General features: G+C 37.9%; 1 protein-coding gene across 1 annotated transcript; it reads left to right on the top strand.

Moving 5' to 3' along the window:
• The first annotated feature begins 4,762 nt into the window (after positions 1 to 4,762).
• Positions 4,763 to 8,082, top strand: LOC120728420 (abl interactor 1-like). Its single transcript, XM_040023295.1, has 5 exons — positions 4,763 to 5,111; positions 5,253 to 5,420; positions 5,603 to 5,782; positions 5,912 to 5,979; positions 6,345 to 8,082. Exons 1-5 carry the CDS (start codon positions 4,968 to 4,970, stop codon positions 6,724 to 6,726), a joined length of 942 nt encoding a protein of 313 aa, XP_039879229.1. The 5' UTR covers positions 4,763 to 4,967; the 3' UTR covers positions 6,727 to 8,082.
• Positions 8,083 to 14,179: the final 6,097 nt, after the last annotated feature.

A 14,179-nucleotide genomic window follows, 5' to 3' on the forward strand; every position in this document is an offset into this window, starting at 1 on the left:
GTTATAAGAAATACTGTTCGCAGAAAGTCATCGCCTTATTTGTCTGATTAGAAGAGAACAGAACATACTGGAGTTTTCTGCCCCATCTCAGCAGGAGCAGATAAACAGGGAGCCAAGGTCGTAGCTTAGGCGCTGTGTGAGAGAAAGAATGTGAATGTTTAGGCTTTTATGATTAGGTGGGGGCCACTAGAGACTATAAGAGTTTGATCAATGCTCCACCATTTTGAGATCTGATGCTGTCTGCGTACGGTGTCCATCTCCCACGCGTGTGATCATTAAAATCATCGTTTGACTCAACCCGGCCGGACCAGTGTTGTTATTTTGGTTTTTCCTCTTGTATCCATCCCCAATATTTGAATCCGTAACACACCAAATCAAAACAACAGTAATCAACAGTAACTACGTTTTATTGTAAGGTAAAGACCCCACAATAATACAGAGAGAACCCCAACTATCAAACAACTCACTATCAGCGAGCACTTGGCAACAGTGGGGAGGTAAAACTCCCTTAAACAGGAAGAAACCTTCAGCATAATCAGGCTCGAGTTTCTGCTGAAGCCATCTGCAATGATTGGTGAAGGGAAGAGGGGAGGGAGATAGGACAGAAAACACACTGTGGAAGAGAGCCAGGGATTATTAATAACTAATGATTAAATGCAAAGTAGTGTATAAACACATGGAGAGTGAAGCAGAAAAAGTGAATAATGGGAGATCTCCAGTTCATGAGTCAAAAAAAAAGTATCAGGGGGATTTCAGGCTAGTTTACTCCTAGTACCAGTCCCAAGCAGAGATAAATAGGAGCGCTGTGTCATGAAGAGCATCTGTTATAAAAATCAGACATGGTTGTCTATCTACTGCTACAGCCCCATGGGAAACAAGGGCCCAGCCAAAAGAACCTTTCATTAAGATTCATAGAAGTATCAAAGCAGGGCATTAATCGGAGCAATGTTGCACAAAAAAAATCCTTGAGTGCAACATGAAACACATCCAGGCAATGGTTTCAACAGCTGGTAGTGATAACATGCCAACAGAAGTAAAAAATAGCCGCAAAAAAAGGCACCGGAGGAGAACACTGCTCCATATAAACAACGTCAAATTGAAAATATTTTTAAATGTTATGGAAACTGTTTCTTCAACCCTCATGAATACACCCAGCCATAGAATGTCAACAGAACATTTGTTTTTAAAATTTTTGCTTCTGTTCAAATAAGTATGCAGCATGAACCAGCGCCAGGGACCGTAGATTTGTTCAGTTCAAGAGGCTCGATTTCACTTTTCTTGCAATTATTACAAACCTAAACTATATGACTTCTTCTTTGGGTTTGTTGATGTTATATTAGTCCCAGCATTGCTCTACACATTTGAACCTGACTTGCTTCTACCAGGTTCTTTGATATTTAATTAAAATGACCAAGAATATATTTTTCCATGCCCTCTAGTGAATGGGATGTATTTTGAGGGACTACAAGCAATTCCATTTTAAAAAATAAACAGCTTCACACTTGAGTAGTTCCACGGTGTAAACAAGACCATAAAACAGCAGTTCGTGTCCTGACCGATATGCACGTTGGACTTAGATTTGAATACTACTCATTTGCAGTGGGTTGGGGTTCACTGATAAAAGTAACAGTTCAGATCTTATCAGATGGTCAAAGCTAAAGTAGCGAACTTGTTCATTACTTAACACTCTTCACACATACACACACATTTTCTTTTTCCAGTACCGAGAGGACTAAAGAAGCACAGTCACAACCATTAATGAACAGGTTAAAACACCACAGTTGTGCATTTAAGTTGACATAATGTCTGAGGTCAGTGAGAGTGCAGAAAGGTAAGTATAGAGTGTTTTCCCTTTCCTCGGCTGCTCTGTAGTATGTTATGTTGTGAGCCCACAACTTCTTGTCTTGGCATAGTGTGTTGGACTACTGCTTGTCATGACTGGGGAGCTTAGATAAAGTGCTGCTGCAGCACAAGGCACAATTTGCAGGACTGGTGTTGGCATTCATAAAACGATCAATAAAAATAAAACAAAAGAAATGAAAGATCTGCTCAACTGAAGCTAAAGCCTAAAAAATCTGACCTTTGTTATTTGCCCTGTTGAAACCAATTGTATTATACCTGACATTATTTTAAGTATAATTATTTTTTACTATTTGTATTTTTGTTCATATAATGCATTTGTAGCATTCATTTCATTGTTTAGTAAATGGGTTTAAATGTTTAGTAATGCTAGCAAGCAAAAAAAGGTTTTGATCATCAGTCTATTTTATTTTATTAAAAATTTGACTTATTCAGAAACACTGCACACATATTTGAAATGTTATGCATTTACATGACTGTAACCTGTTATTGTAATCTGATTTTCAGAATTCCCTCAAATGCCTTTATGTTCAGGTCATTCTATTGGCTTCTAAAGACAGGTCAGAGGTCAAATGGGACATATTTTAAATCTGCATATGGTGCTTTCTATATATTCCCAATGAACACTAAACTTCTGAGGCTTTTTGTCAATTTCCCACCAATACATGAGCTGACCTTGTAGACTTTACTGGATGTAAGGCAAATTTTATTTGATGGTTAACTCTACTTCCCTAAACGTTTTATCAGAATTCATTCAAAACATCATTCAAAGTTATTGTGGTTACAGACAGAATGATGGCACGCATGCACACAAACGCTGCCAAATATAATAACCAAATAAAAAGAAGAGGAAGAAATGTTCTTTGTATAGTGCTTATCAAAGCCAGCCTTAAAAAGCCCATCCTGCACTCTTACAGATGTATTAACAACAACACATTAAGTGCTAACACGTGTTGCATCAGCTCAGGGACAACACACGTTGTGTCAGATTTGTCACACACGTGTTTATTTTGAAAGTTGTTTGAAGGTAATTTTAAGCATTTTTTACACATGTTGCGTCAAAATTCACGCAAAAGGTGTTGCACATGTGACAACACGTTTCTGCGTTACTTTTTTAAGTCCTTTCAAAGAGTCCAGAAACACAGAAAATCAAACAAATTTGGAGGGAATTTACATATCAATTAAAATATAGCCTTTAAGACTCAAGTCAAACTAAGGATAGGAATAAGATCAAATGTCCGACAAATTAAAATAAATTAAATGATAAAGATGGAGTTCATTAATCATATGATAGCTTTGATATTGCGCTGAATATTAGTCTTGTGAAACAAGTATCCAATAAAGAAATAAAGTTATCAAAAACGTCTTATCAGTCACCACTGCTCCTAATAACTCTGTAATATCAGCTAAACTGATAACTGTATACACTGTGGCAAAAATCTATTATACTAGCCAAACATAAGCATGACTTGAATTCTAGGCTCAAGTTAAAAGATAAAGAAATTTATAACCAGATTAAAAAAAAGAAGAAGAAGATATCTCTGGGACAATTAATCATTTTAACTTCAGTACCGTAAATGTTTATAGTTCAATTTATAATCTCATGTGCTGTGAAAGACTGAAAAAAGCAGATGCCAGTTAAAATAATGATAAAGAAAGAATACATTTATTTTGCGATTGCTCCTACTTCAGGATAAAAGTGTGATTAGGGCTTGAAGCTGCATGGAACCACATCCAAAAGGGTTTCTAACTACGTCTGTCAGGGTGTCCTCACAAGACCTTAGCAGCAAGAAAGCTCGATTATCACAGAGCTGTTTTGTCAAATTAGAACCATCCCTGTGTTGGTGGCAGTAAACTACAGGCTGGCTGTTTTCTATTCTCCAGATGCTCCTGGTACAGACACATCTTGCCACAGCCTTTTGATGTTTCTTGTTAACTGTAAATTGCTTGTTTTTATTAACTCAATAGCTGGTCTGCAGCTTTCCTCAATGAACTCCAGGGAACTGTATCAAGCGCCATGGTAGGTAATCGTGATTAAGAGATTCAAATACAGTCCAAATGTCAAACTCATGGTACCACTAGGGGAAAGTCAGGGGATCGTTATGATGCCTCTAGGGGTCGTCTACAAATGTTAAAGCAGTCAATCCAGTAGTAGGAAATATTTCAAGTGACATGTCTGAACTAATTTGGAGTGAATGGGTGATCAGAACAAGACAACATAAGGTTTTTAAATATATCTTGCAGTATTATGATGATTCGTACTCTCTCTCTTTACTGTTTAGATAAAAGGCTGTAATCAAACTCAAAATAACTGGAGTTAAGGTCAGTGCTTCTTGTGGTTTATCGCATGGCCCCCAAAAGGGCATAAGCATGTAAACCAACGCAAAGTTGTTGGAAACCTGGAGTCAGGGACTTGTGAACTTTTACCCAGAACTCAAAGAAGGATGTTGGGGAATTGAATGTGTTTATACAGGATATGTAAAACAATGCAATGTATTTAAACTTGGCGAAGCGTTTCGCAATTATGTAAGAACCTAATTACAAAAGTCATCATCTCTCTGGCTTATAGTTACCTGAATTTATCATTAAAAAAAATACCTGCTTTCCACAGATTGCATCCAAACGTATGGAGCGACGATCATCATCCTCACCCGCACCGTTGTTATCACTGCAGAGGGCAACCGCTGTCGACAGACCTTGAGTTATTTTATTTAGACTACACTGACCTCTAGTGGACTTAACGAATAATACAAGTGACTTTCATTAAAAACCTGCAAAATTATTTTAAATTATTTTATCAAGCAAACTATGGGACGTGTAAAACATTAACCCCACCAAAAAATAAATGTAAAAAATGGTAATTTTTTTTTTTGTTTGTTTCTCGCGAGACAGATGTTGCTTAAGCAGTCCTAGTCGAGACCTCACTTGTTAGCCCTGCCCTGGGACCAGCTGCTCTAAATTCTGTACCCTGCAGTATTTTTCCGCGTTCCCCACCGACCTCACATTCCCCAGCCTCGGCTGCCTCTTTCCAGAAAACTTTTTCCATCTTCATCAGATACTAACAAGTACACTTAAAGGTTTTACGAGGCTTTTTTTCAGCGACACCCATGGGAGAAATGACGGAGGAAAAGAATTGTTCGGAACTTATTACTCAGATATTACAAGAGGCGCCGGCTGCCAGGAAGGACCTTGTTGATAACTGCAGCAACCTCCACCGAGTGGCAGATTACTGCGATAACAATTATGTTCAGGTGAGTAATGCCCCCACTCCCAAAAAAGGGCCACAAGGGCTATATAAACAAAAACAGTTTTCATAGGTTTGCATGTTTAGATCTTTTATAATCATCATCATCATCTTCTTCTTCATTTTAATTAATTTTTAAACAATTCAGGCAGAAGATCAATCCAAGGCGGTTGAAGAGATCAAGGTTTTGGTGAACCAGTCGCTGGCCAGTGTGACCTATCAGATTAACAATGTGGCCAGCTCTGTGCTGAGACTGCTGGACTTACAGGCCAGGCAGATTAAAGACATGGAGTCCTCCATCAACCTGCTGTCACTGGTAAATAGCCATATATTTTTAGTACAGTGCTAGCTGCATGTATGTGAAACTGGTCATTTACAATGTAACATTTCTGCTTAAAGCCACAGAGTAACTTTGTCAGAGGTTCTCAGGGGAACAAGTGATGTGATTGAGAGTTTTTGCATCTTTCTGACTGAAGCTGTTTCCACTGTGCTTTGCAGGCTGCAGCTATCCACTGTGAAAAGGTGGCCAGGAGAGAGATCGGTGTGTTCACTACCCCCAAAAACAAGACTTTTTCCAAGCTTATGACCCCACCAGATTCAGGCAAGGAGCCCAAGGAAGCCTACTCAAGGGAGCCAATCTCGTACTTCATACTGGACAACATAGGACACAGTTTTCAGGTAAAGCAAAATCTGATAGGCTTGTCTTCCTTCGTATTAGATGAAAGCTAAAAAAGTCTCTGTTTTCCCGGTATGGTACATGTCATATGTGGAGAAGTTCTGTGGCCTTCATTTTTCTTCACTCCACAGGTCACTGAAGTGCCCAGAAAGAGAGCAGCAACTGCAGACAGCATACAGAGCGCTGCAGACACCTCTTTGTACGTAGACCCTTCCTCTTTGTGGCTAGTTTTTTATGGAAACACTGACATAATTGTTTTAATTAACACCCTTAACTTAATGAAAATTAACTATTATGATATGGAAAAAGGTGGTATGTTTGTGGGGTCGTTAGCACTGTCACATCACAGCAGTAATGTCCTGGGTTCACTGTGAGGTCCTGGGTGTGAATGTGAGTGGTCTCTGTAAGCACCAGTGCACCAGCACTAGTCTCCTTCATGGTCATGAGTGGCGTTCATGTTTCCAACTTCTTCTAAATCTCTTTATTTCACAAATGTGGACTGTTCCATTATAAAACACAGTTTCGCTGTCAGTAGTGCTCATGGTGTTTATGTCTTGTCTACAGCTCCAGTCACGGCATCGCTGTGCCACCACCCTCAGTCCCCACCAACAACAGCCTGCCTCCTCCTCCTCCGGCCTCTTCAGCCTGTTTGGACCCCGACCTGCCTGTTCCCCCGCCGCCTCCCTCTTTCTCCATGGACACTGACCTCCCCCCTCCGCCCACCTTCCCCTCGCTCACAGATCTCCCCCCGCCTCCCCCTTCGCCTCCCCCTCCACCAGCTATAAGCCCGTCAAGCACCTTCCCGTCGCTACCTCGTCCCGTATCTGCAGGTTCCCCTCTTCCTCCTCCGCCTCCTCTTCTGTCAGCACCACATCTCAACACTGGCACCTCTGTTAATGTGCCGCCACCGCCGCCACCGCCTCCCCCGCCTCCCCTAAGACTGTAACATTACAGTGTGTCTTGTACTTGGTAGAATAACTTCTCATATTACTTGCAGTTACTCAGACTGTGAACAAGGACGTGAGATCAACATTCATTTTGTTTCGTTTTTTAGCTTGAGAGCTTGCAGTGGTTTACGGCCTGTTGAATGGCAGTTCTGTTGGTACAGACAGCCGCTCTACAGATTCCTCCAACATGTCTCAACAACACCTCGACTGCATTCCTTAAAAACAAGCTGAAACAGGGATTCTTGCTCTCCCTTGTCTGCTTATCCCCCCCACCCCAAAATGTGATTTCCTTTCCTTATTACACCTGCATATTGTTACCTTTAATGGCAGTGGACTTTAGCCCAGCACAGCTGTCAATATACTGTGTAGCAAGAGCATAACTGATGATAAGTTGCGTCAATAGCTCCAATCTAGGTGATTTCTGCTTCTTAAACAAGGCTGTACATTGATATAAGTCAACATTCTGCTTAACCTACATATAGCTGAAGGTAAGCTTTATTTTAAAAATGGAAATAATTTGATGAATCTATTAGTAATGGATTTTGTTGAGCGAGGCCCATATCACGAGGAGAAGCCTGGTCACACTCAGCCTGTGTCATTACATGTCATTCAAAATGAAAAATAAATGTTTTGTAATTGTCCTCGCTTGTTGTATTCCTCCACTTTGCTTGATCCAAATTTTGTTGAGGTTTAATTTTGTACCGAGGTGTGATATAAAGTGTGTTAGCAACAATTAAACGTTTGTGTTAAATGAAGTTTTAACGTAAATGTTGATTAGCTTTACCTTAAACAACCATCGCCAAGAGTTTATAATATGTGCTGTGACTAAGGTGTAATTCTCCTGTAATTAAATCAGTGTTTTTTATTTTAAATCATAATGTAATTATATCAAGCTACAAATACTTAAAGGTAGGAATAACAGAATAAAAAAGGCGGGCAACAACTCGGGTTTTTACAGGAAACAAAGAAATTATATGGTAAATAAATGTTACGGTAAATAAATGTATGTACTGCATAAGTAATTTAAAGTAGTGTAAAATTTCATTGTCATTTTGTGGAATAGCAAACACTATACTCACGCCTTATTTTATGGGGCGTTGAATTGCCTTTTTACATTTTTATTTAATACTCAATATGTTGATGTGCATGATGGATGTTCTCTAAGTCAGCTGTTCTTTTACATGCCAACGTGACCATATAATGATAGAGCCAAGTCATCACTGTTTAAACATAACTTTCTAAATACAGGAAATGAGTGCTTCCTGTACCCAGCTTTAAGTATTTGTAGGTAAATGTATTTCATTGTAATTTTAAGTAAAATACATTAAATTCCTTGTAGTTACAGGGAAATTATACCTTAAGTTGTAGGCCATATTATATAAAGTATTTCCAGGTTTCTTTTTTGTTGTAGTCTGACAGTAGAAGAAGATAAAAATCTACCTTTGAACCTCTCCTTAGTAACACTTAGATAGTGAACACCTGATTGCATAACATCCATAAAGAAGAGTTAAGTTCATAAAGTTAAAAATGAGATTGAAAATGTATTTATTTTTTGACAAGTGCTCTTTTTTCTTAAACCTTACTTAGGTTTAAAGAAAAATCTGATGGACTTTCTTGTTTTTTTGTAAGTATTTCTTTCCAGGGCAAGATTGATACAAACACCTTATTTTATTAATGTTAGTTAATGATTACGTTGCCTTTCTCTTTCCAGGGTTCCTGGGTTGATTGTCCTCGTCCTTGTGTGCATATTTTGTTGCCTAACTTATAATAGAGAACCAGGACAATACTGCTCATCTAGTTACAATAATTCTCCTGCTGTGTACACGATCCCTATAGTGGACGAGCAGCAGCGGGACGAGGAGGAAGTAATTCACATTTACGAACTGTATTTTCAGCCTCCTGTGTACAACTTAAGAAATGACAGTCCTCCTCCTCCATACATAGTAAGTATTCATGCATTTATGACGTCATGATGATGATGATGACAATGATGATGCTCATGTTGCTCACTGAGTCTATTCTTAATCCAGTAATAAGCACGTTCCTTCATCAAATGTGTCCTGTTTTTCAGCTTGAACCACCACCCTACATCAACCCACCTTCACCACCACCCTACATCAACCCACCACCCTGCCTCAACCAGTCACCAGCGCCGCCACCACCACTACCATCACTACTACTACCAGCACCACCACCCTACATCAGTTCACCATCATCACCCTCACTCAGCCCATAACCATTTATGCCTTCTTCCATCCTTTCCGAAATATGAGCATGTATGTGGTCATAAGTTTCATTTGGGACATTCGGTATCTGTTTTAGAGTAAATGTTGTAATTCCACATTGTGGGAGAAAGAATCCTGTATTGACATAGTTCATTTCGAACTTGCTCAAATGCACTAATGCACTTACACGTAAAATATGTTTTGGTGAAAAGTTTTCTTGTAGTTTTTTTTGTTTTTGCTGTTTCATTGTAATAATCCTGCTTCACAACAAATTCACATTTAAAAAAACTGACCTGATGTTTTTCAAAGGAAGACCAAGGAGGACTGTTTAATTTATATACGTACATATATAAAAGTCAAGGCATTATGACAGAGCAATATTAACAGACAGCATCACAGTACTGAGAGTGTTTCTATTTGAGTTACACATCATCTTATTAAATGGACTGGAACTGAAGAGGACACAGCTTATTGTTGCAACCGTTAGGTTGTTGCCTCTCTAACTAACTTGACACCCTTGGACTAAACTTCAGCCCGAAGCCCTGGAATAATGCACTTAAACCTATTGTCTCACTGTGTTATGGAGCACTGTCTCTTCCCCTTGTTTTTTTCTGTTTGTTTTTTGTTTTTGTTTTTTTTGGGGGTTTTTTTTGGGGGGGGGGGGGTTGCTTTGTTTTATTTTATTATCTATATATATATTTATTTTTTTTTCTGGAATAATATCTGAATGATCTACATGGGAGAGTATGTATAACTATATCTATGTGTTTCCCCAACATTGTTCATACATGATGTACATACATTATTATTATACACTCAGTTTTTTTTATTAATTTCCTCCTCTATTTTATTTGAACTCTGTCTTCCTGTTGGTTAAAATATTGTTGGAAAAGCAATAAATAAATCTTTGAGAAAAAAAAAAAACACATCATCTTAATAATTAAGTTAATAATTATCTTATTAACAGCTGACATGGCTCCACCTTTGTACCTGACGTTCAGCTTTTAATACAGTGATATTTAATACACATTCTTTGTTCTATCAGGCTGTACAGTGGTTTAAATGTTTCTGACTAATTTTAAGCTTTTTGTTTCTGATGGTGATCACTTTGCTCTCCACTCAGCAGTAATTTGTCAGGTTACTCAGGGGTCTACAGTCGAATAAGTCCCATTAAAAACTGCACAACAAACTCATGCATTTACGTTATTATTATTATTATTATTATCATTATTATTATTATCTAGAATGAGATATTCTCAGAATATGTGAAATATTTCCCTAATTTATATTTTTAGTTAAAATAATTTTTTTTGGTCTTCAAGCTTTTATATTTTTTCAATATTGTGCATTTGAGTGACGCACTTTGTTACTCTTGGATAGTATTTTACAATTTTTATTATCATTATTGTGATTACATTTCTTTATAAGCAGGAGCTGTCTCTAAAGCCAGAGATTTTAGCGCGGCACCACTAACTGTCATTCTACTGCTGAGCGAGAAGGTTTATGTTGTTCACATCACTGATTTCTGGTTAATGGGGTTTTTAAACATCTGTTGCTCCCCCAGAAAATTTTGAATGTCACTTCCTAGATGACATATTTAAGATAAATGGCTCCTGTTCATCTGCCATGACGGGCCATCACTTGGTATGTCACAGTCCACATCTCTTGCATTTAATAGTTCAACTGCCACAAGAAAAAGGGATTAAAAGAAAACAAGATAATGTCATTTAACAGGTGTTAACATGTAAACACTACAAATAAAACTAATATATTCCAACAGAGGAACTGGGCAATCAGTCTGGCAAGAATATTGGTCAGTTACAATTTTCAGGTATTTCAATAATCTAAATATTTTGAGTGCTTCCAAATTTGTAAATATCACATATCTACAAAAAATTTGTTTTTTAGACTCTTTTAAGTGATAAGGCATGGAGGACTCAAAGTATTACAGACTCACCTGTTCATGTGTGGGTTTTTTGGTGTTAGAATGATATTAGTAAATGGTAAACATCATCTATGCAAACAGAATTTTCCTCTCAGTACTGCAAAATGTATTGTGTTAGAAGTAACAGTCTTTCTAACATTTATTTATTTATTGCATAAAAATGATGAGAAACCATAAATTAATTGTATGAGGATATCTTAGATTATCTGTGATAGCTATGTGAAGGGAAACACTATGACCGTGATGCATTGCACCATTAAAAATATGTATTCCTGTATAAGATATGACAGGTTTATAAATGGCGGTTAAAAGCTTTAATTTACAATGGCTTTATTCAGTCCTGTGTTGCTGTGTCTTTAAGAAAGACCATATTGCAGTAAAAGCTCTTCACACTGCACCTCCCTAAGTGACATATTATCTTTTATAACAAGCGACAGGTCATGACACTTTCTGTATGTTTGCATTTTGAAATACGGTAAGCTCATGCTACTATAATATTATAATGAGGCTTAAAATCAAGTGTCATATGTAAAAATTCTGTAAAATCAACTTTGTTTTTGTTTTTTTTACCTACAGTTGTACTAAGTGTCATTTTTATGGGATGACAGGTGTGATCTGTTAAAACTCAGTGCGGCACAAAGGGAGATACTGTCTGCTTCTTCTATAGGCTGCTGACAAACACATCAAATGTTTCTTGTTTCTCAACAATTTTTAAAATGACAATATTGTGAGTAAAATATAATAGAGTCACTACAGGTAGACCTTCAACTTAAAGTCAGTACTTCAAGTCTCATATATTAACTGTTCCTATATGCTCACATAAAGCATTATGTAAAGGGAGACACATCATTACGTTATGACGCTATGCTTTCTATTAGCTTTAATCTCTATGATTTATGTTAGGAAGATCTTCCTATTGTTTTATTATCATGTAGAGTAGCACGCTATGATAAATCGGACATTGTAATTTTTTTATTTATGTATTTCTTTTACCAAGTAAATACAGATTAAATCATGAATGATTGTCATTTCAAGGATTTATCACAGTTAATGAAAGTCTGTATTTGACATGAGTGGATTGTGGTGTGGAGCTTTTTTCATTCACTATGTGTTTATACATCTCTTTCCATTTAATTATTATTATTAATCTCTGGCTCTCTTCCACGGCGTGTCTTTGTCCTGTCTACCTCCCCTCACCCCAACCCGTTGCGATAGATGGCCCTCCCTAAGCGTGGGTCATCTGGAGGTTTCATCCTGTTAAAAGGAAATTTTTCCTTCCCACTGTCTCCAAAATGCTTAGTTATAGGGAGTCATATGATTGTTGGGGTTTTCTCTGGTTCACTTTGCAAAGTAAAGTGCCTCGAGGCAACTGTTGTTGGGTTTTGTCGCTAATACTGAATTGAATTCAGTAAGAAGCACGGAGAAGCAGTAAGTCTTTTCCTGCACTGGACGTCTTTAAAAGGCTTTCTTTTTTCTTGCAGTAATGCCTGCAGATGGACCCAATTCCAGCAATGACTGAGGCGGTGAATATCCTTCAATATATGTGAGTTGTTTCGTTTTGTCAAGATAAAATCTCTATAAACAAAGGGGATTGCCGATTATTAATTCTTAAAATGGTATAAATGTGTTCCCAGGTTCCCAGTCGTAGTCCTTGCCGTAGCTGGTATACTATTCTGCTTCTATATCCATGCAAAAAAGAAAAGAGCAGAATTTAATGTCACCATACCGATGCAAGATGACACCAATTCTTCATCACCCATTTCTTTGTCGGAGGATCAGGCAGAAGTGGACACACGTTATGATCCTCCTCGCTACAGCACAGTGGATTTCCCACCACCATACTCACTGGTGCGTGACCAAATTCTATAGCTAGCTTCTGATTCACATTGCACATAGATTTGAGCTACGAGCCAAAGGGATGGATCTGTCTCCAGTGGTGAAACCTGGTAAAAAGTAACAGACAGAACTAGAGTTCCATTATTAAGCCTGTGTAGATTCACACAGACTACTAATGGTAGTCTTGAGTGACTAAAAAGAAAGAAACTGGGCTTCTTTTCTTTGATTTGTGAAGACATTTCACCTTTCATCCAAGAGGCTTCTTCAGTTCTAAAACAGCAGATGGAGTATTTACTCTCTAGTGGGGTGTGTCTCCTTGGAGGTGGCCTGGGAGGTTGTTGACCTACTATTAATCATCTGAGTCGTTACGATGTAAAACAAAGTATATATGACCCTAACGACTCAGATGATTAATCATGGCTCAATGACCCCCAGGGCTACCTCCAAGGTTAAATACCTGGGACTCTTCATTAGTTGTTTGAGTTAGCCTCTTCACAAACCAACAAGAAGTCCACTTGCCTTCTTTCCAAACTTTCAAGGCATCCCACCATCCCAAGATGCCACCATTACAAGTGAATGTGAATGTTTTCCCACCTATATGTTTCCCTTATCAAATGCAAAGTAGAAGCATGTGGGAACCAAAAAAATTTATGCAGCAAGTGGCAGACCATATAAAGTTTAGGAGGTTGCTGAATGCTGAGGCACATGATGTGCAGAAATTGAGCTTAATGGCATGAGTGACCATGGCTGAGATGTAATATCTAGGTGCCCCATTACTTTGTTCATATAGTGCATGTAAGCCTTTGTGGTGCACATCTATGTGATGGATATGCCCGCATAAGCAAATGATAAATGAAAAAAAACAAACAGATTTGTCCTACAGAGATTTGAATTGCAGAAAAAATAAATTAATGAAATGATTAAATTCCAGCCCGCATTATCTTGAAAGGACTGCAATGTCTTCAAGAGAAAAAACACTTTTCACACAGCACTGGTTATTAATTTCAAACCTACAAACTAGTAAGAAAACCAACATAATTTTTATCTTTATTTTGAAAACACAAAGCTTTTCCAGTTAGCTTAGCCTTAGCCCACCGCCTGCCTATGACATGTATCCAAGAATGCTGCCTCTGGCACCTCATTACTGGACGACACCAACTGGACATCAACAACCAACCCCATCATCCTCGGGCAATAATTCTGCTCACCCAAATCCTCAGAGGTCACACAGATTACACTCGACTTGAACTGTCAACAACAGCAGAATGTATTATGTCTCATATATGCATTTAAAACAGTGTTGTTTTCTCTTTTATTGAATATAACTTGAAGTTTAAAAATGATTATGCACTATGCATATTCTCTATTTCAATTTTAATAGTTGTTATAGGAAGATTCAGACTACAGTGTAGTAGATCCCTGGTAGAACCATAAAAGCACCATGTA

This window comes from Simochromis diagramma, unplaced genomic scaffold, assembly GCF_900408965.1.
Source record: "Simochromis diagramma unplaced genomic scaffold, fSimDia1.1 OVJJ01000208.1, whole genome shotgun sequence".
NCBI classification, from domain to species: Eukaryota; Metazoa; Chordata; class Actinopteri; order Cichliformes; family Cichlidae; genus Simochromis; species Simochromis diagramma.

Excerpts from the sequence above, each read along its gene's own strand:
- LOC120728420 (XM_040023295.1), top strand. The coding sequence starts at position 4,968 with ATGGGAGAAATGACGGAGGAAAAGAATTGTTCGGAACTTATTACTCAG. Across the intron at positions 5,112-5,252 it reads GCGATAACAATTATGTTCAG|GCAGAAGATCAATCCAAGGC; the intron begins GTGAGTAATGCC and ends TAAACAATTCAG. Across the intron at positions 5,421-5,602 it reads CCATCAACCTGCTGTCACTG|GCTGCAGCTATCCACTGTGA; the intron begins GTAAATAGCCAT and ends TGTGCTTTGCAG.